This window comes from Scylla paramamosain, chromosome 4, assembly GCF_035594125.1.
Source record: "Scylla paramamosain isolate STU-SP2022 chromosome 4, ASM3559412v1, whole genome shotgun sequence".
Lineage (NCBI taxonomy): Eukaryota > Metazoa > Arthropoda > Malacostraca > Decapoda > Portunidae > Scylla > Scylla paramamosain.
Window position 1 is genome coordinate 3,795,001 of NC_087154.1, and position 20,000 is coordinate 3,815,000.

Below are 20,000 nucleotides of genomic sequence, written 5' to 3' on the forward strand. Positions count from 1 at the left end.
GTAGGGCAGGAGTGAAGGGTAGGACGTGCCTGCCAAGGGCGTTCCCTCCCCCCTGTGAGGTATGACGAGGCAGCGCTCCAGGCTCCCGCTATAAAAGATCCGGCCACCGAGGTGCTGGCATCAGTCACTGACCACAGCACTCAGCATCATGCACTTTGTGAGTCGACACACTAGTCTTACTTGCAGCAGTGATAACACAGGCGGCGCGAGGAGGTGCTTGAGCCTCCACGTCTTGAGTGATACAAGTCGCACTGCTCCGCGCGCCGACACACCATAAATAATGCACATCAGTACGAGCAGTGCTGGTACAGAATTGCTCATTTTGTGATAACTAAAGATTGACTTGCCGTGTTCAAGGCAGCTCGCGGGGCCGTAAACGCATTCCTGCCCGATAAACGCATCCATCATCCACTCGCGACAGACAGTGCAAGAAACTGACTTTGACTGATTACATACTTCAAAACCGCTCGAAAGTTTGTTACCAGAGCGAGGGGCCGCGAACACCTGCAGCAGCAGGCGTCTCTCTTGGCTCGGCACCGGCTTGGTTTTCTCTCCCCACACAACTCTGAGGACCTGCCGTGACCACACACACTATAAGTCCGGTGTGCAGATCTTCCCCATAGAGATCTGATCATACACTGTCACTGGGAAGGGATGGACACTGTCACAGACGAAGGGACCCGAGAAACAGACAAGCACCTGACCAGCGCGCCGCCGTTTGTCTGCACCTGCTCCCCGACGCCCAGCTAGCTGACTGGATCCCTCGAGTTGACACTAGATACATTTTCTCTCCTCGCCACAACAGAGTTCCTTGATTTTCCTCGTTGCGGACAAAGCACGGTCTTAAGTTTTGATCGAACACTTAATTCCGTGAAGCAAAATCACGTCTTCAATTTTCGAAGACTACATCGTTGAGCTATTCGCTCTTGTTCCTTGTGATATCTTGCAACGGAGTGTTCCGTGAATCTTATACCGACACAACGTAACGCGGCGCGGTTTTACAATGAAAGGAAACTTTTCTAGAACCACAGGTGTTTCCCCACAGGTGATCGTCACCCTCCTGGCCTCCGTGGCCCTCGCCGCCCCCACATACGACACCTCCAGCGAGAAGGAGGCGCCCATCCTGAAGTACGACCGCATCCAGGAGGACGACGGCAGGTACAACTATGAGTTCGAGACTGGGAACGGCATCAGCCACTCCCAGTCCGGCTCACCGGGAGACGACACCGGCGCCATCAACAAAGCCGGACATTACTCGTGAGTAAACTCCGGAATATTTTCTTGTGCAAAGCATCGGTGCAGTTTTGTGTGTTTACCGTCAAAGAGAAGCTCTTTGCTTGTGACGTAGTTTGCATAATGCTTTATTTATGTTCCAAAGGAAAAACTATTGTGATAAACCGGTTCTTGGTCTAAAAATATCTGAAAATTGTGTTATCATTTATTTTGCTCAATGCTGCTGCTGCTGCTGCATCATGAGTAAGACGTATGAGAGTGGACAAAAAACACTGCTATCTGACGCATCGTGCGTCACTTTACAATACCGATAATGAGAAAAGAGGCTTGACTTTATCAGTACCAGGTAATTAGAAGAGGCCTTGTGGTTGTGATGCTGGAATGCTCCCACAGATACACTGCTCCTGACGGCACCAGGGTGGAAATGAAGTTCGTGGCCAACGAGAACGGTTTCCAGCCTGAGTCTCCTCTGCTCCCTGTGGCCCCCGAGTTCCCCCACCCCATCCCCCAGTTCGTGCTGGACCAGATCGCCTTTGCAGCTGAGCAGGACGCCGCCCGCGCCCGCGGTGAGCTCAGCAGCGAGGAGGGTGCCTACAGTTACAACTAATCTTCCAGCCGCTAATTAGGTGACTCCTTCCGACGCTGATAATCTTGGAGCATGTCAGTCATATTTATTTATACGTGTGAGTGAGTGATGGTCTGAGTGCTGGGCAAATATAAGCATGAATCTCAAGTCTTTGTCTCATTACCCAACCACGACATGAGGAGTTTGTCAACTCGGGGCCAGGTAACAGCGAGAAATGTGAAGACAACGACCCAGGCTATAACTTGAGGACGTCACATCGGGGAAGAAACACACACACACACACACACACACACACACACACACACACAAACACACACACACACATAAGGGTCACCTACATAAACAAAAGTCCCTCAAAGTTGCCCTTCCTTCCTTCGGCTATACATGGAAGGCCAAAGAGCAGCTGTATCTCCACACGTTAATCCCCGGACCACTTAGAGAGAGAGAGAGAGAGAGAGAGAGAGAGAGAGAGAGAGAGAGAGAGAGAGAGAGAGAGAGAGAGAGAGAGAGAGAGAGAGAGAGAGAGAGAGAGAGAGAGAGAGAGAGAGAGAGAGAGAGAGAGAGAGAGAGAGAGAGAGAGAGAGAGAGAGAGAGAGAGAGAGAGAGAGAGAGAGAGAGAGAGAGAGAGAGAGAGAGAGAGAGAGAGAGAGAGAGAGAGACAGAGAGAGAGAGAGAGAGAGAGAGAGAGAGAGAGAGAGAGAGAGAGAGAGAGAGAGAGAGAGAGAGAGAGTATTCTATTTACTATTATTATTCTGTCTCATTTATTTATTGAGTGCGAGTTTTGTTCCCAGTCTTCCATTTATCTCTCTCTCTCTCTCTCTCTCTCTCTCTCTCTCTCTCTCTCTCTCTCTCTCTCTCTCTCTCTCTCTCTCTCTCTCCATGTTCATGTTTCTGTTGTTATTATTTTATTTCTCTTCTCGTGATAATTTTGAAGTGATACAAGTAGTAGTAGTAGTAGTAGTAGTAGTAGTAGTAGTAGTAGTAGTAGTAGGAGTAGTAGTAATAGTAGTTAGTAGTATAGTAGTAGTAGTAGTAGTAGTAGGTGGTGGTGGTGGTGGTTGAGATGATGTATAAGTTTAGAAGTTGAGAAATTTTATTGCCAAAACTTATAAAACTGCATGAATAATAGATCTAAATATTTGAGTTATCTGTATATCTATCAGTCCTTTAAGCAGGATCTCCCTTGCATATAGTAGTAGCAGTAGTAGTAGTGGTAGTGGTAACAGTACTAGTAGTAGTAGCAGCAGTTGATAATGATGTCGCTATTGTTACCGTTGTAGTCACGCGCTGAGGGGTGTCGTGCCGAGGAGGACACACCCGGAGTCGCCGGCTGACAGTCGCCACTAACTGGTCCGCATAAGGTGGAGAGAGATTTTTTGCCCCAATATTGTTTTGGACCAACAACATTCGCGGCCCAGCTGTGGGATCTCCTAGACGCTGTGTCCTGGCCGCGTAAACAAGGCTTCACGGAGCAATGGCAAACAGCTGCAGTATATTAAAAGAACCACGATACAGAGGCATAGTGCACAGCCAAGACCGACTAGCCAGGGCCGAAGCAAGCTGTGACTGAATAGGCGCGCGGGAAGACGTCGGAGGCCAGCAGACAGAAGAAAGATGAGAAGCGTCTCGTGAGTAAGTAAATAAATAAATAAATGGTATACAATAATACATGTAGTAATAATTACAATACATAATATAAGAAAAGAAAATGAACTCATATATACAAACTATCATAAGTAGTAGTAGTAGTAGTTGTAGTAGTAGTAGTAGTAATAAAATATTCTTGGTACAGATAACGGCGATAAATGTCAATAATGTTAGTTCTTTCCTACAACGCCCCTCGCGTGACTCAGCCTCAAACGCTTCCTTGACACCGATTTACTGCCTCCCTCACCCCAACCATAAAGATAAAAAAAAAAAAAAAAAGTACAGGTTTAATTTCCGGACAGCGTCGGCGAACCAGCACAGGCCCGCGCCGAGACCGGCGGCCATGAAAGCATAAATTTCTGATTTCAGCACGGCAGCACGATGTTCAGATATTATGGAACATTGATAAGAATTTATATGTATCAGGAATATTATGTAAAGGTTAAATATTGTATGAATCAGTATTTTTTTTTTTTTTGTCCATTATCAATCATGTTCCTTTAAATAATCCTGTATTGATAAGCATTTGTGAGATATTCTAATTTTGTTTTCTTACATTAGTGTAACAAGGAGTGCTTGTTCCTCTCGCTTCATTATATAAATCACCCCTTATGTTGTGGATATATCATTGATTCTAAATATATTTCTAATGGTGTTAACTGTATTTCCTCCTTTTTGCCCTAAATATAAATATCCTTCACTGTTATACTCTAGACTTACTGAGCTGTTCACATTAGGTATATTTTCAATGGTTTTAAGTGTTTTCATTCCTCTCCGTTCTGAATATCCTCCATTATTTTATATAGACTTATTGAGCTATTAATTTTAAATGTATTCTAAATGGCATTATATTGCATTCCCCGAGGAAGCTCCCCTGGCCACGCCCATCACCCAGTTAGTCGCACTCTCAGCTCCCTCTTAAGGAGACTCGCTCCGCAAAATCTGCAGCACAATATTTAAAGCAGAGGACGTCGCCTTGCGGATGCCTGAACCTGCCTGTCTCTCTGATTCCTGACCTGCCCGTCCCTCACTCAGTCCTCGCGTGACCTGACGACACAAGGCTTGCATTTTGTGAGGCTGGAGCGTGCAATCTCTCGCCACGGACTGAACGTTTTGTGCTGAAGTGTTCGTATATTCGTAAGCTTCTTTTCATTTCTCTTTCCTTGATTTCGTGTCTATTGAACCATTTATCCGTTGCTGTTTTTCTTTGTTTACCTTCCCTGTTTTCTTTCCTATTTTATATTCTCTCTCTCTTTCTCTCTCTCTCTCTCTCTCTCTCTCTCTCTCTCTCTCTCTCTCTCTCTCTCTCTCTCTCTCTCTCTCTCTCTCTCTCTGCTTGTTCTTCCCCTGTGTTCCATCGTGTACGCGTCACCTGGAGAATAGCTGGCAACACATTACATGCATCCACCAGCATCACTTAAAGCACGCACGACAAACACACGCTATCCAAACCACAGCCTTCACGTACACAGCGGCGAGGGAAGCGACCGGACCTCCTCCCACTACTAGACCCAAACTTAAGACTGACAACTCCATTCCGGGCCAGCCAGGAGAGATCATGTTTCTATATGCATGTTACTACATAGAAAAAATTATACCTTTAAAATGAAATTCGACCGCGGGGTGGGAGAAAGTCTAGTATGTTGTGGTGGATGTCTGCCTGTGTCTGCGTCTGCTCTCCCAGTGGCGGAGCGTGGCTATCAGCTTGGCAGTGCAGTGGTTTCTGAGAATGTAGAGGCTATGTATTTGCCGCTTAATGACTTTTTCGTCCCAGTACTAAAAATTCCGCATCCAGCTGGTATGAGAAAGTCAGCACACTTCCTGAGGCTAAGCGTGTACCCAGAGCGGCAAACCTCGAGGGTGGAGCAAGAGTTAGATAGGGAACGCCAAGATTAGCCAGTCTTCTCCTCCTTCTGTCCCCTCTTCTCCCTTCTGTCTCTTCCTCCTCTTCTTTCTCCTATTCCTCCTCCTCCTTATATGATTCTTTTAAGTAATTCTTTCTCTCCTCTTCATCTTCGTCCAACTAGTTTTCCTCTTCCTCCTCCTCGTCTTTCTCCTCGTTTTAGTCCTACTACTTGTCCTCTTTCTCCTCCTTGTCCTCATCGTCCTCTTCCTTCCCCTACTCCTCCTCCTCCTCCTTCTCCTTCTCCTGCCTTGTTCTATCGTATTCCCTTCCCTGACAAATAATTTACAGTTTTTCCTCCTCTTCCTCCTCATCATCTTTCTCCTCTTCGTCCTTTGCTACGTTATCCTGTTTTTTTTTGCTACGAGTATGTTGTTCTTTCCTCTGTTACTCTAACCTACCTCTCTAACTAGTAGACAATTAGAAGCAACTCCTTAACAACCATGCAAGGACCCAAAAGTCTGTTAATGTTTGGTTATCCTATGCAAACCTGTGTGATTTTCTCCTCCTCCTATACTTCTCCTCCACGTCCTCGCCCTCCTCCAACTTTCTCCTGTACTATCTTCTCTTTTATGTTAATACGTTGCAAATCTTCAGTCAGCTCACACACCTCTGCCAGGGATCAGCGCGTAGGTTTGCTGGTCATTATAGAATCTTTGTAATCCAATAATCCACCTCATCCTACTTTTAACAAGGTGTCTCACTATCTGCATTATTCTACCCTGGGCTGAGAAACGACCGTCAGATGTGCCTATCTTAACAACTTTGCGGGGAAAAAAAAAGAGAACATTGAATAAGAGATAAAAATATTCGCGATGCTTCCACGCCTTTTCCAAATATCGCTTGGGTTCAATAAGAAAGAGACCGGGGAACATGTTCAACAGAGCAGGATTATTCAAAACCAATCAGGTAAAAATCATACCATTATTATTAGATTCATAAATATGTCACCAGCACCCTAAGGGAAAATTTAGTCAATGCCGTGCCTTCCTTCCTCCCCTCCTACTCCTCCTCCTCCTCCTCCTCCTTCTGCAAATGCGTCCTGTTCCTACATCTTATCTCACTCAGCTCATTAACACCTATCAGTGGGTGTGACGGACTGAGAGAGAGAGAGAGAGAGAGAGAGAGAGAGAGAGAGAGAGAGAGAGAGAGAGAGAGAGAGAGAGAGAGAGAGAGGATGGACGACTGTGGTTGCGGAGGTTGTGAAGAGTTTGTGAGGGCAGTGGTGGTGGAAGTGGAGGTAAGCGTGTAAGCGTGGTCGTGGTGGTGATGTGGTGGACAGGACGGCAGCATGCTAGACGTGATAATAAGCAACGCAAGAGAGAGAGAGAGAGAGAGAGAAAATGGTAACGAAGATGAAGGGCAGCTGTGCAGTGCCATCAGAGGACAAATATAAGCACAGTAGACGAAGGTATATGTACTGGACGGGAAGAATGATTGCAGTGGTGATGGTGGTGGGACTTGGCGGGGAGAGGAGAGGGATCCGCTACTAGGAGGGATGTTCGGGGGGAGAAAGGAAGGGAGGGGAGGCGCATAGGAGTGGTGGCGGTGGAGGAAAACTGCACCGGGAGTAAAGTGGATGGGGGACTATAAGAAAGATGTGGTCGTGATAGGGCGGGAGACTTTCGTGTGCAATTTGTAATGTGAGGCAGCCTGCGTGGGACAGAGGAACGGGAAGATGCCTTAGAGGTGTGCTGGTGGTGGTGGTGGTGGTGAAGATGCAGGTGGTGGTGGTGGCGGTGGTCTAGTTAGAGGATTACCACTATAATTTATGATGAAGATGGGAGGACGAGGAGAAGGAGGAGGAAGGGAGGAGGACAAGTATTAGCAGGTTGTGAGATCAATTTAGCTGGTGGTGGGAGGAGGTAAGGGGAAAAGAGAACGAGGTTGAGAGGTGTGAAAATAGGATATTCTGAACGCCAGGATGAAGCTCCACACAACCTGTCTTGCCATAATCAGAGATACCCAGCGATACCCAGCGAGGCTTCAGGTTTAAGTCTGTTCTATTGGTCCACCCGTCTCTGTGCAAGTTCAGGGTAAGAGTTACCGCCTTCCTCTTCTGGTGTGCGGCCAATCCTCTGCCTGAACTCTATTCCAGATTGAATTTTACGGTTTGATTGCTTCCCTAACTCTTTGAGGGAAGCCAGATTCAGAAAGAAAGCGGTTTGGATGGAATTTGGCAGTTTCAGGTGCAATACATATAAATAAATAGATGTTGAATATACTTGCCAGGCTTTGATACAACAGGAACTAAACTAAACGCTCCACCCATACTCTGTCGGAATTCTTAGTTTAATGAGTTTTCGTGGTATTGTGTGGCAAGGCCGTATTCCTAAACGTCTCGGCTTCTTATCTAAACTTCTTTTAAAGGGTTGCAATATAAATTATCAGAGTTTTCGAACGTATTTTCATGCTTCTAAATTTAACAAGGATTCTACGTTAACGGGGAAAACCACCCACGAGAAGCCGACTAATCATCTCTGCGGTTTAGAAAATAATCCTTAAGAAGAAGCGTTTAAGAATACAAGCCTGATCGTTACCAGAGAGTGAAGAGGTGATGACAGTGGACGTGGAGGAGAGAACACATTACTCACACCAAAACACCCTTATCGTCTTTCCCTGAGGTGTATGCAATCCCAAACACACATTGAGCCCTCGATATTAAAAGAAAAAAAATAAACAGTGGCAGGAAAATAAAAAAAAAAAAAAAAAAAAAGAAAAGAATAATGTTATATATCAAACGAAATGAAAATGTAAAAAAAAAAGAACAAAGCGATAAAGAACACAAGAAATGATAACATGGAAATATATATAAATCAAGAACACACACATACGCACGCACATACACACACAAAAAAAATAATAATGGCAAGAAAAGAAGAAAAGAAAAAAAACGTATAAATAATACCAAATATTAAACAAAGAGAGAAAAAAAAAAGAACGAAAGAGAATAGAAAGAAAGATAACATCGATATACTAATAAGTCAAGAACACACACACACACACACACACACACACACACACACACACAGGAAGACATAAGATTTAGGCCATTCAGAGCCGAGGTGACCTGGTGTAATCTGCGCCGCCCCGACAGGTCCTGGCTAGAGGGCGGCGGCGGTGGAGGTGGTGGTGGTAGTGGTGGTGGTGTGGTGGTGGTGGTGGTGGTGGTCCTGCCTGGCCGAGGTCAAGAGCCCAGCACCCAGACGGGGCTCGGCAGGGGCAAGCAAACACAGGACCTCCCTGCCTCGGCCGCCCAGACCTGCACCACCACCACCACCACCAGCACCACCTCCACCACGACCATTACCACTCTCTCTCTCTCTCTCTCTCTCTCTCTCTCTCTCTCTCTCTCTCTCTGCTTATTTTTTTCTCCTTGTTTCTCCTCCATCTCTTTCTTTTCCTTTCCTCTCCCTCTCCAATTTGCATCTCATCTCGCTCTTGTTTTTGTTTTATTTCTTTCCTCATTATTTTCTCTCCTTTCCTCTTTCCTTCTCTCTCTTTTTGGCAGGTTGTCAGAAAGAGAGAGAGAGAGAGAGAGAGAGAGAGAGAGAGAGAGAGAGAGAGAGAGAGAGAGAGAGAGAGAGAGAGAGAGAGAGAGAGCTAGAGAAACTGTTGTCATCTCTTTCTTCTCTCCTTCCTACTCCTACTCCTCTTCCTCTTTCTCCTTCCCCTTTCCTCTTTGCATCTTTTTTTTTTTACTTCGCCCTTATCGTTATCATGGAACGGGTATAAACAATGAATGAATCACACGTAATACAACGGTTTAGCTATGAAAGGAAAATGGAATGGTCATCAGGAAAACAAGAATGCCTAACAGGAATTTCCGTCAAGATTACAATGATAAACTATTAATATAATATCCGGTTAGGGACAGTAAGTGGAGTGTCGTGTCTCGCAAGGGCTAACGGAGAAAGACACTGGGATTTTTTGAAAGATAACCAGACAGAGATAAGCACTAGCACCATGACCCACCAGAGGAGAGGTTAGGTTACGGTCCCCTACACTGCTCATAGTAAGACACATTGGAGTTAGAAAAATTAGTTACTTGAATGGTAGAAGTACAGTTGCACTTACTTTATTGTTGACTGCTTACGGCACGCTACATAAAACATAGAAAATTATGTTAGGGCAATGACAGAAGGAAGGTTGTGCTACAGTCTCCTAACCTGTTCATGGTAAAATACAGAGACAGTAGAAAATGATGTTACGTTAATGGCATAATTATAGAGTTTCAGCTTCTTAGTGTTTTCTTGAAGGGAATCACTTTGGCCACTCAACCTCGTCCAGAGAGAAGTATCACTCCAAACTGACGTCCATGTCCCCCTTAACAGAATCACTGGTTAATCAAAAGGTGTAAATATAACTGTATCTCAGAACTCATTAATTAACGGTTTTCTTCCAAATCTAAATAAAGATGAAGAAATCCGCGTTTCTAAAAATCTAATTTTTTTTTATTTAGTCTGATTTTATTTTATGCATTCATTTTATATATATATATATATATATATATATATATATATATATATATATATATATATATATATATATATATATATATATATATATATATATATATATATATATATATATATATATATATATATATATATATATATATATATATATATATATATATAAATTACTGGTATTCCAATATTCATGAATTCATAGTTTTCAAAAAAGATGTAAAAATATTGTACCTGAAAACCCACACAGAGGTAAGAGGAAACCCTACACAGCTACATAAACCTCTCAGACAGAAGGAAGAAAGGAAATTCACACTGGGCACTGTAGATAAACCCTAAGATCTCATTCTGTTCCTTCTGATCAAAATAACACGCGTAACATGGGCTTCTCTCCTGTGACAATGTGCCTCAGTATCTACACGCAGCGTCTCTCCATGAACGAGTGAAGCATTATGGAAACACTCAAAGAATCAATGATAATGACTCATATTGCAATCCCTCCCTGTTTTACAAAAGCACTGCGTCTGAGGTTATTGATTTTTGTGCTTCTTTGATGGAATTCATTAGATAAACAGTGATGAAGACATCTGTGATAAAGACCTTAACTTGATATGTGAGGAAACCAGATTCTGGGGATTAGTAAAACGAGTCTTGACCAAATCATCTTATACCAAAAATAACGTGCATTCAAAAGTTTTAGTACGAATACTTGTTGCGTCTGGTTCCTTTTAATTTTGTTCACCACTTGGGCTTATCTGGTGGAGAAGGAGAAGAGTAAGAACAAGGACAAGAAGAACAAGATAATGAGAAGGAGGAGGAAAAGTGTCCGTCCTGGAGCACCTTCCTTCTCTCCCTCCCTCCCTCAGTCTCTGCAATCCAACTCTATCACCACCTCGTTAATCAAATGTTTCCTTTCACCTGATAATTTCCTCTCTGAACTGGACCACACTAGAGCAGCTTCTGGAATCCACTTTTCATTTTACTACCACGCCACTTAACCGAGGACTTGAGGAGCGAAAACATATTTGAGCACCACTTCTCGCCAAACCACTAATCATGACCAGGCAAGTCCTCGGATCAGTCAACATGCGAGGAGGAGGCTGCCGTGATATCGGGTTTCAGACGAGTCACCTCACCGTTCTGCCCCAGCGAGGAAACTTGGGACGAGGACGCTGGGGGAGAACTGGGCCAGGGAGCGGCGGTGGTCTGCGGGAGGGTGACAGGAAGAACATGAATGTGCGAGTCTGGTGAGGGTCATGCGGCGGGGACTGGGTAACGTGACGAAAGCGATCAGTGCACGATACCTAGAAAGATGATGCCTAGAAGGACTTTCGAACATTCTCTCTTGCTCAATACTGTGCTAAGACGATGCAGTGAATCAAAGAAGGTGCAAAGGGCAGTAAGATTAATGTTAAATGAAGCCGCCTTGACACCGGATATAATGTGTAGTTCCAGGTATTTCCGTCCTAAATGCAAGTGTTCATAGCACAATAACAGGTAAACTATGTACTATCGCAGTGGAACGTAACTTTCAGAAGCCCCCTGACGAACTTGACAAAACCCTGGATTTGATTTTAAGCTCAGAATCGTGTATTTTTATCCCTCTCCCCACAAAAAAATAAGTATAAATAAATAAATAAAGAGGAAAGGTCTGCCACAAAACAAAAACAAAAGAAAAATGAACTTGACCTACAGAAGCTACTGACAGACTTGATGAAGCCTCTCTGGTCTTTTCAGCAGCTAGAATCTTCCCGTAACACGCCCAGTCACGTAGAAACGCGGGGCTCAAGGAGTGAATGGGTGAAGGGGGTGATTCAGCGCCTAACCTCACCTCGCCGCTGACACTCACAAAACTGGACTACTGCACTACTTAGCACCGTAGGAACATTACTAGGCATTTCCGACTGTCGGTGGAACATTTATGATTTCCTCCCACCTGTCCTCCTCCTCCCCTTCCCCCTCCTCCTCTTTCTCCTCCTCCTCCCTCTCGTTCATAAGCTGGGATGACCTGAATTCCGAGGTTTGTAACTTCTTCCTGTTCGCTCTTCGCTCCTCATTTATCCTTATCGCTTCTTTGTTCCTTTTTCGTCTTGTCTTTAAGGCTCCCATTGGTCATATTTTTAGTTCTCTTCATGTCTGATCCGTGTATCTATCTTCTGTGTTACCAGTATCACAAAAAAATATCCCATATCTTTTATTTGCTGAGCTAAACTGTTATCATTAATATTTTACCACAGCAATAACTATCACTAATGCTGCCACATTCACTACTACTACTACTACTACTACTATTACTACTACTACTACTACTACTACTATTACTACTACTACCACTACTACTACTATTATTACTACTACTACTACTACTACCACTACTACTACTATTACTACTACTACTACTACTACTACTACTACTACTACTACTACTACTACCACCAATACTACCAGTGTTTCCCTACACCAGCAACGGAATCAGGGTATAGGTATCAATATTAGCATTACCATTAGCGGAGGGAGACAGAGGAAGAAAAGAAAAACCCAATTTCGCAAGCGCATTCGAGGAGGAGGAGGAGAACGAAGGAAGGAGGAGAAAGGAGCCTGTCGAGGGAGGGACTGAAGGCCGGGCATACAGGAGGGCGCACACACAAGGGCGTCAGTCAACACCACGTGGCCGTCACGACTATATAAGACGGTGGGGTAAGCTTTATCGCCACCAATCCCTCAGCAGGACCTCCAGCACCATGAAGCTTGTAAGTGCTAGTGGTGGTGGCGATGGTGGTGGTGTTGGTGGTGGTTGTATGGTGGCGGTTGAACATAGTAGCAAGAATGAAGAGATTGCGGATTATATTCTCAAACGTTTACTTCCAATAGATTTTAGTTGCTCTAGTGGAAATTACTGTGGGTTTTCAATGGTAGTGGAGGTGGAGGTGGTGGGTGAATATAACAAGAGACTAAGGACTATATTCTCATTAACGTTTTGCGTCTTATCTCGAGTACATTTAACATGCTCTAGTGGAAGTTATTGGGGGTTGTTTTCAAAGGTGCATTCATGATTCTAGTGATGGTTTAGTAAGAATACTGGGTTGTTAATAGAGAGAGCACACCCATATGAACTCGACTAATTATTTGTGGTTTTTGAAGATAGTTCTAATGGGAGACGAAAAAAAAGTGCTTAAGGCAGTGGTTCTCAAACGACCCAAATGAGAGCAGCGAGGGTGCTTTTGAGGCTCGCTGGACAGTCTCAGAGTATATAAATAAAAGAAATAAACTGAACGTATCATAATGACCGATAATTAACATGTACAAGCATTTAAAGTCACCGGGTTTAGGTAAGGTTGCATTTAGTTAAATCACCATTGGTTTAAGAATGCGAGTCATAGGAACATGCATAGAGTAAGATGTGTGGACAAAGGCAGAAATTTGGAAGTATGAAGGGATATTGGTCTATTGCAACAGGGATGGATGGATGTTGGAGTAAAGATGGGTGTGTTACGATCGTTTGGACGTGTACAGAGGGTGAGAGAAGACTGGCTGGTGAAGATGAGTGGATCGGATGTGAGATGTCTAAGGGATAGGGAAATATCATGAAAGGAATGGTGTAAGTACATGTGGTGATGGGGATTGGTGATGGTGATGGTGGACCTGGTGGTGGTTTTTGTACATGTCGGTGAACTTGATGAATCTCTTTTCGTAGCTTTGGTTGTGCTTAGCTCCCATGGTGTTATTCAGTGAACTATTTATTAGCAATATAATTCGCTTCATATTAATGGAGAGCGCTGACTTATATCATCTCATGTTACTCTGGTGAGTGGATAGGTTTGTTATGTGTGTGTGTGTGTGTGTGTGTGTGTGTGTGTGTGTGTGTGTGTATTTCAGTTTGTTTTATTAATTCAACTGTTTCATAAGTTCATCAGGAGCTGGCTTTGGTCAATCTTTAATCTTTTTTTTATTTATTTTATTTTATTTTATTTATTTATTTATTTTATTTTATTTTTTTTTTTCTCGGAGCAACGTCACACAATCCACACAACTAGATCATGTGTCTCGCACCTTCCCAGGCCATCATCGCCGCCCTGGCCGCTGTGGCCGTTGCTGCCCCCCAGTACACCATCCCCGAGCCCAAATCTACTTACGGCTCCCCTGCCGCGTCTGCCAGAGATGACTCTTATGAGATGGTGGAGGTGGTGCCCATCCTGAGAGACGACCGCGTCATGGAGGAAGACGGCCGCTACTCCGTGGACGTGGAGACCGGCAACGGCATCACCCTCTCCCAGTCTGGCACTCCTGAAGGCCCCGATGGCTCTGTCATTAAGGCAGGAAGATACTCGTGAGTATCAGTGCCTCGCCCAGTGCCGTACCCACCCATACATCAGCGGTGTATTACGATTTTCACTGTATTGTAACTTCTTGTTGTGTGTAGTAACCATACAACCTTTTATCATCACCTAGCTATGGAATGACACACAAATAGAGAGGTAGATGAATGGAACAGACTCGGTATCAAGTTGTCAGTGACGAATAATCAGGGAACTTTAAAAGTATATTTATGGATAGGAATGATAGGTGGAAACAGGTAGGCATGCTTCATACAGGGACTCTTACGGACAGGCCATCTCGCAGCTTCGATCATATTCTTAAATCCACAGATACACCGCCCCTGACGGTACCCTGGTGGAGGTGAAGTTCGTGGCTGACGAGAACGGTTTCCAGCCAGAGTCACCCCTGTTGCCCGTGGCTCCCGAGTTCCCGCATGAAATCCCTCAGTTTGTGTTGGACCAGATCGCCTTCGCTGCCGAGGAGGACGCCGCTCGCGCCCGCGCAGAGGCTTCAGAAGTTCAATCCTATTCTAAGCCAGCACCTTCCCCTTCCCTCAAGTACGGCAGTCCTCAGTAACGAGGCACCGCACCGGCGCACCTGAATCTCGCAACCACCTGATGTAAATGTACAGTATTTATTTTCTTATCTGACAAACTGTGAGCATGTTATGTACGAGACTAATAATTATTATGAATGAATGTGTGGCATCATCTATTGTCGTTTTGTTACCGAGTGCTCGCCATCCCTTCCTCCTCCCTCCTCCACCTTTCCAAAACTGCATTGCTTGGAAAATATTAAGGGTATCTATTACCTAAAATGATGCTGTTGGTACACTCCAAAACCCTGAGCAGCATGGTGTCCTGTGTTAAAGTGTATTAATGTGCCAGGCAAATGACTGATCCCGACACGGCATAATCATAAGCTATTGAGGCAAGCAGCACAAACACACACCTCGTTGTCTTAAAATAAGAGGTAACAGCCTTTAGGGATTCACCGCCCTAAACCACCAAGCAACCATCAAATCAATTAGTCGATCAACGTGTTAACCAGTTATTTAAGAAACCATATCACCATTAGCTTTATATAGGTGATAAATGTTCCCCCAATTTGTACGTATATAGTAAGCATCTTAACATATTTGTTGTCTTAGTTCAACAAGAAGAGAACAATAGGATAATGTCATCTGAGAACACATTACGTTCGCTTCGTAATAAAACGCTAATAGAAACATGTAACTCCTCGCCACACTGCCTGAATAGGTTACACAGAATGCATGCATTTATTATTATGATCCATCATTACAACAAACCATGGAGACTTAATCAACAATGAACAGAAGATGTACACAACAGTAGGCGTTGTATCTTATCTTTATTACTGACAGTCACTGGCTAGCGCTATGCATCTTTTGATCAAGAAACACACAGCTGCTAAGCTCATCATCTTCAGGAGGATCCTCGCGGTGATTCTAACCGCCATACTTGTAAACAGTATCAGTGAATCAGCAGGACATGAGGTTCCACTGGAGGATTGTTGCTGCAGACACTAAGAGTAAAGGAAGAAAGCGGTGCATGAGGTGCGCAGACGCAGGCATATTTGCATGTACGGAGCGATCCGATACAGACGTGGTCGGACAACCAAGACATTGCATTACGTAGTAGAAAGTACTTACCGTGAAGGTGCCAGATTTTTGTAGTGAAAGAACTTTAAAATCATCATTTCGTCTATGTTTTGCAGATGAAATAGAGCGAAAGGAAAACAGGGCGTGACTTTTTCTTTCAGGCTGCTTGCCACTAGAAGGCTCAGACGGAGACTCACAAAGAGCAGGCTGGACACAAGAATAACGAACTCTAACAGATAAAAGAGAGCAGCTATGCTTACCAAGGGCACTATCCCTTTCACTTGTGTATATATACCCGTGTACCGATTGACAGAGACAACCGAAGTGTCACCTCAGTGCGAAGATGAAGTGTGTGAGTATAGCAGCTCCGAGAGTGAACACAGCTCGGGGAGGGAGACTGTTGTCGAGGCCTCAGAACACAAACCTCTCACAGCAAAAAACAGTGTTGGTCTTTCACTGAACCTCGCTTTTTACTGAGAGATATTTTTTGCAAGAGTGAACATAGAAGAAACTCGGCAAGGCTAAGGAGGAAAGCTGTTCCTGTGGCCTAAGAACACAAATATCTCACAGTAAAACAGCGTTGCTCTTGAACTGAACACCACTAGCGCCTGTGAGATATTTACAGACTCCGTATGTTGCTGGCTGCTGCTCCGTAATATCTTAGCAACATCGTAGGCAAAGGGAGGGAAACTACTGACGAAAGATAACTTAATGAGAATTCCAGGATGGTGTTAGTATTAGGGGCAATTGGCTGTCTTCGTAAAGAAATGCTAGTGATTTCATATTCCAACAAGGCTTCCCACAACCATTGTATTCTTTACCTGGTGGGAGTAATGAAGATCGTGGCACGTGCCCGATTCTGACTGGAATACCTTATTGCGACTGGTGCTTACCACTGTTATTAGCAAACTCAGTTGTGGGATTTCATGGTTACCAAGGTGCTTTAGTAATCTTGTGTCTTGTGTGTAGGTTCTATGAGACTTTACTATCTTCATAGCATTTTCTCTTTTATTTACCTCTCTAGACATGCGCCTTATATGGATTTCCAGACGGTGAGCCATTACGGATAGTCCGATTAGTCAACACTCATGATTGGCTTGGGCGGAGGCTGCCCTGACTTGGGATCGTGGCTGCTGTGACACTCATTGGTGCAGAATTGTTCAACTTACTTCTTTTAACGTTACTTTTGTCTTAGTCCCACACACTACAGCTGTACTAAATTGTTGCTAATGCAGTCTTACAGTACAGACTGCCATCTGACACCAGCTGGGTGCAGCCACCCAACACAAGACATTACTGGCTAGGTTTGCTAGAGTCATTCATCATACAGTGCCCTTCCTGACGAATTCCGTTTAAATTTATTAGCTTTCGTATTAATTTGATGATGAGAAAGGTAATGAATAGGATAAAAAGGAAGAGAAGGAGAAATTCATATCAAAATATCTGTTCGATGTCACTAAATCTCCGCCTCGTGTCACCGTCAGGCGTCTCATTTCGCTAAGCAGAGGTCAGTGATGGCACCGTGGGGCAGGTGGAGAGGGCAGGTCCCCTTACTGTCACGATAACACTGCTAGTAGTGAAGGTGCTTAACATTATGCCGTGAACAGTGAAGGTTGCTGAGTCTTTATTCATATATTTAGAAATTTCTCTAAAATTTAGTGGTTGTTTATATATTTCGTTCTTTATCTTTTAGGGACAGGAATATCTTTCACCGGCAGAACATATAGTAAGCAATTAACGTTTGGTCCTGCAGGTAATCCTTGCCGCCTTGCTTGCCGTGGCCGTGGCCACCCCCGTCCCTGAATCCCACGAGACACCCTCCTACGGCTACGCTCCTCCCCCTGTACCAGTCAAGATCCTGAAGGACGAACGCACTCAAGGCCCCGACGGCAAGTACACCCTGGATGTGGAGGCCGAGAATGGCATCGTGCTGTCTGAATCCGGAAGTCCCGATGGACCCGAGGGAGCAATAGTGACAGCCGGCCAGTACTCGTAAGTCACTCTATCCTCGGTATGACTTGCTTTATAAGATTATTGCTGGACTGTTTGTTGCTAATTGCCGCTTCCTTCTCAGCTACACCGCCCCTGAAGGCACTCCTGTTGTCGTCAAGTTCGTCGCCAACGAGAACGGCTTCCAGCCCGAGTCTGACCTGCTGCCCGTGGCCCCCGCCTTCCCCCACCCGATCCCCCAGTTTGTGCTGGACCAGATCGCTAAGGCTGCCGAGGAGGACGCAGCCAAGGCCCAGTACGGCACCCCAGCTCCACCTCCCACTTACGCCCGCTAAAAGATCCCGCCATGAATCACATTCCATACCGCACGTCGACCCAGTAATTTAATTCATTCAGTACCACAAACTATTTAATAATAATTCTTTCAACTGTATTTATGTATTTTTACTTCTCCCGAGATACATTCACTTCCTATTTCACCCGTCATGCCATCCCGTGGCGAGGAAGTAAACATCTAACATGTAAACTTGCCATACAACCTCAGACAGGCGAAGACAAGCACTTATTTCCTCTCTTGTAAAATATTTTCTTACTGTAAGTCATCTTAAATAATCGGCAGTATATTATTGAAAAAAGGAGCGGAAACCTGCAAATGCAGTTGTCTGTCCTGAATAGTGAACGAATAAATATTACTATGAAGCGTCAAATAAATAGTGGTTGGCATCACGACCTGGTGCTTAGCGCTTACTTGCCTCCCGTCTTCTCTTTACTTTACAGTAACCTGCAAACCAATAATTTCTTTCATATTATGATGAAGTAATCTATCCCACTGTACTGCCTTGGTGCCTAATAGTCATTCGTTCCAAAGAACAAACAAAGTGAGCAGAGCAGTGAACAGCTGAGAAAGAAACTTCAACAGAACCTCGACTCTCGGTTTGTTCACGACGCTTCAGTGAGGCCTCAGTCACCCCCGCCGTTATCCCGAGGCGAGTTGCTCTTCCCTCACTGTCCACCTTCTGCTAAGCTTCCTTGCTGTCCACCATCACCCTAGTCATTCAACACTACCTTAAGCAGTGTGAGCTTTGTCCTGGATACAGGAATATTGCGTATATAGTAAGTATTAGCTATATCTGTTGCCCCATAGAAGTCTTCACAGAGGTTGTAAATGTATGGAGCGAGCTTAGTAAGAATGTGGTGAATACAGTATCAGTGAATTTCATGAGGAGAAAAGGTTACGGATAATGATGAATGACAAGAAGTTAATTATGTGTTCAAGAGCTGTCATGTGTAGCGTGACTTACTTTATAGCCTTCACATTTTCCTCTGCCATTATGCTTGGATTATTGTTTGTGATATTTGAAGCATAAGTGATTAACTTAGTCACTTACAGAGAGAGAGAGAGAGAGAGAGAGAGAGAGAGAGACCATACCATCCCTCTATACCAGTCACGAAGAGTATACATCCCACTACTTCTACCATTACTTCACCTCTGCACTTGAGTTCCTTCAATGAGCACAAACAGGCTGGACAATAATACTTAATCCCACACTGCACGCCTTCATATCACTCGCCACAATTACACAAATACACAAGTCCTCCCTGAAGAGGCGGCCTCGTTTTCCTTACAGCTTCCTGGCCTGCTCCGCTCTCACTCTCCCAGTCGCTTATAGGCTCCTATTTTTAGGCGTTCTTGCGTCTTATTTCGAGTTTTAATAGACTGAAGTGGAAGTTACTCGGGTTTTCAAAGAGTGTTTTCATGATTCAAGCGACGGTTTAACAAGAATTAGACACTGAGATTAGGGAAAACACATGAGAACTTATTATTTATTTGTGTAGTCATAGAAAATAGTATACTAATGAAGTGGAAGTTAATGTGGGTTCCCAAGGCGGTTTTAATAATTCAAGCGAGAGTTTAACAAGAATTTTACTCTTACAAAAAGAAAAACACATGAGAAACTTGACTAATCATCTGTGTAGCCTCTGCAGATAGTACTAATGATGTAAAAATTACTGGGGTTTTCAAAGGCTGTTTTCGTAATTCAAGCGATAGTTTAATGATAATCTTACATTAACATTAAGAAAAAAAAAAACGTGACAACTTGACCTTTCACCTGTGTAGCCTCTGAAATCAGTACTGATAATACGCCAAAACATTTAGGAACACAAGCCTTATTGTCATGTTCCAAGCTACGGCATTCTCAAACATTTCTGCACCTTACCTCAGTTATTTATTTTATTTTTTTTGCAGTTGCTAGTGAATGCTATTTGGGTCTC

The 20,000-nt window shown here is 44.1% G+C and overlaps 2 protein-coding genes across 2 annotated transcripts in view; both read left to right on the forward strand.

The window, feature by feature from the left end:
* The window catches only part of LOC135097598 (uncharacterized), a 14,990-nt gene extending 123 nt beyond the window's left edge, over positions 1-14,867 (forward strand). Inside the window, exons 1-7 of the mRNA XM_063999527.1 lie at positions 1-157; positions 1,046-1,257; positions 1,627-1,838; positions 5,151-5,337; positions 12,390-12,588; positions 13,897-14,165; positions 14,485-14,867. The exon at positions 1-157 is cut by the window's left edge and continues 123 nt beyond it. Of these exons, the coding sequence (XP_063855597.1) occupies positions 149-157; positions 1,046-1,257; positions 1,627-1,838; positions 5,151-5,337; positions 12,390-12,588; positions 13,897-14,165; positions 14,485-14,731 (1,335 nt within the window). The 5' untranslated portion in view covers positions 1-148 and the 3' untranslated portion in view covers positions 14,732-14,867. The remainder of the gene's footprint in view (positions 158-1,045; positions 1,258-1,626; positions 1,839-5,150; positions 5,338-12,389; positions 12,589-13,896; positions 14,166-14,484) is intronic.
* A 1,104-nt stretch (positions 14,868-15,971) lies between these two features.
* On the forward strand, positions 15,972-18,159 carry LOC135098642 (larval cuticle protein 16/17-like). Its single transcript, XM_064000999.1, has 3 exons — positions 15,972-16,128; positions 17,530-17,768; positions 17,851-18,159. The coding sequence occupies exons 1-3, from the start codon at positions 16,120-16,122 to the stop codon at positions 18,059-18,061; spliced, it is 459 nt and encodes a 152-aa protein (XP_063857069.1). The 5' UTR covers positions 15,972-16,119; the 3' UTR covers positions 18,062-18,159.
* Positions 18,160-20,000: the final 1,841 nt, after the last annotated feature.

Coding starts and splice junctions, on each gene's coding strand:
- LOC135098642 (XM_064000999.1), top strand. Junction 17,769..17,850: donor GTGACAGCCGGCCAGTACTC/GTAAGTCACTCT, acceptor CTTCCTTCTCAG/CTACACCGCCCCTGAAGGCA.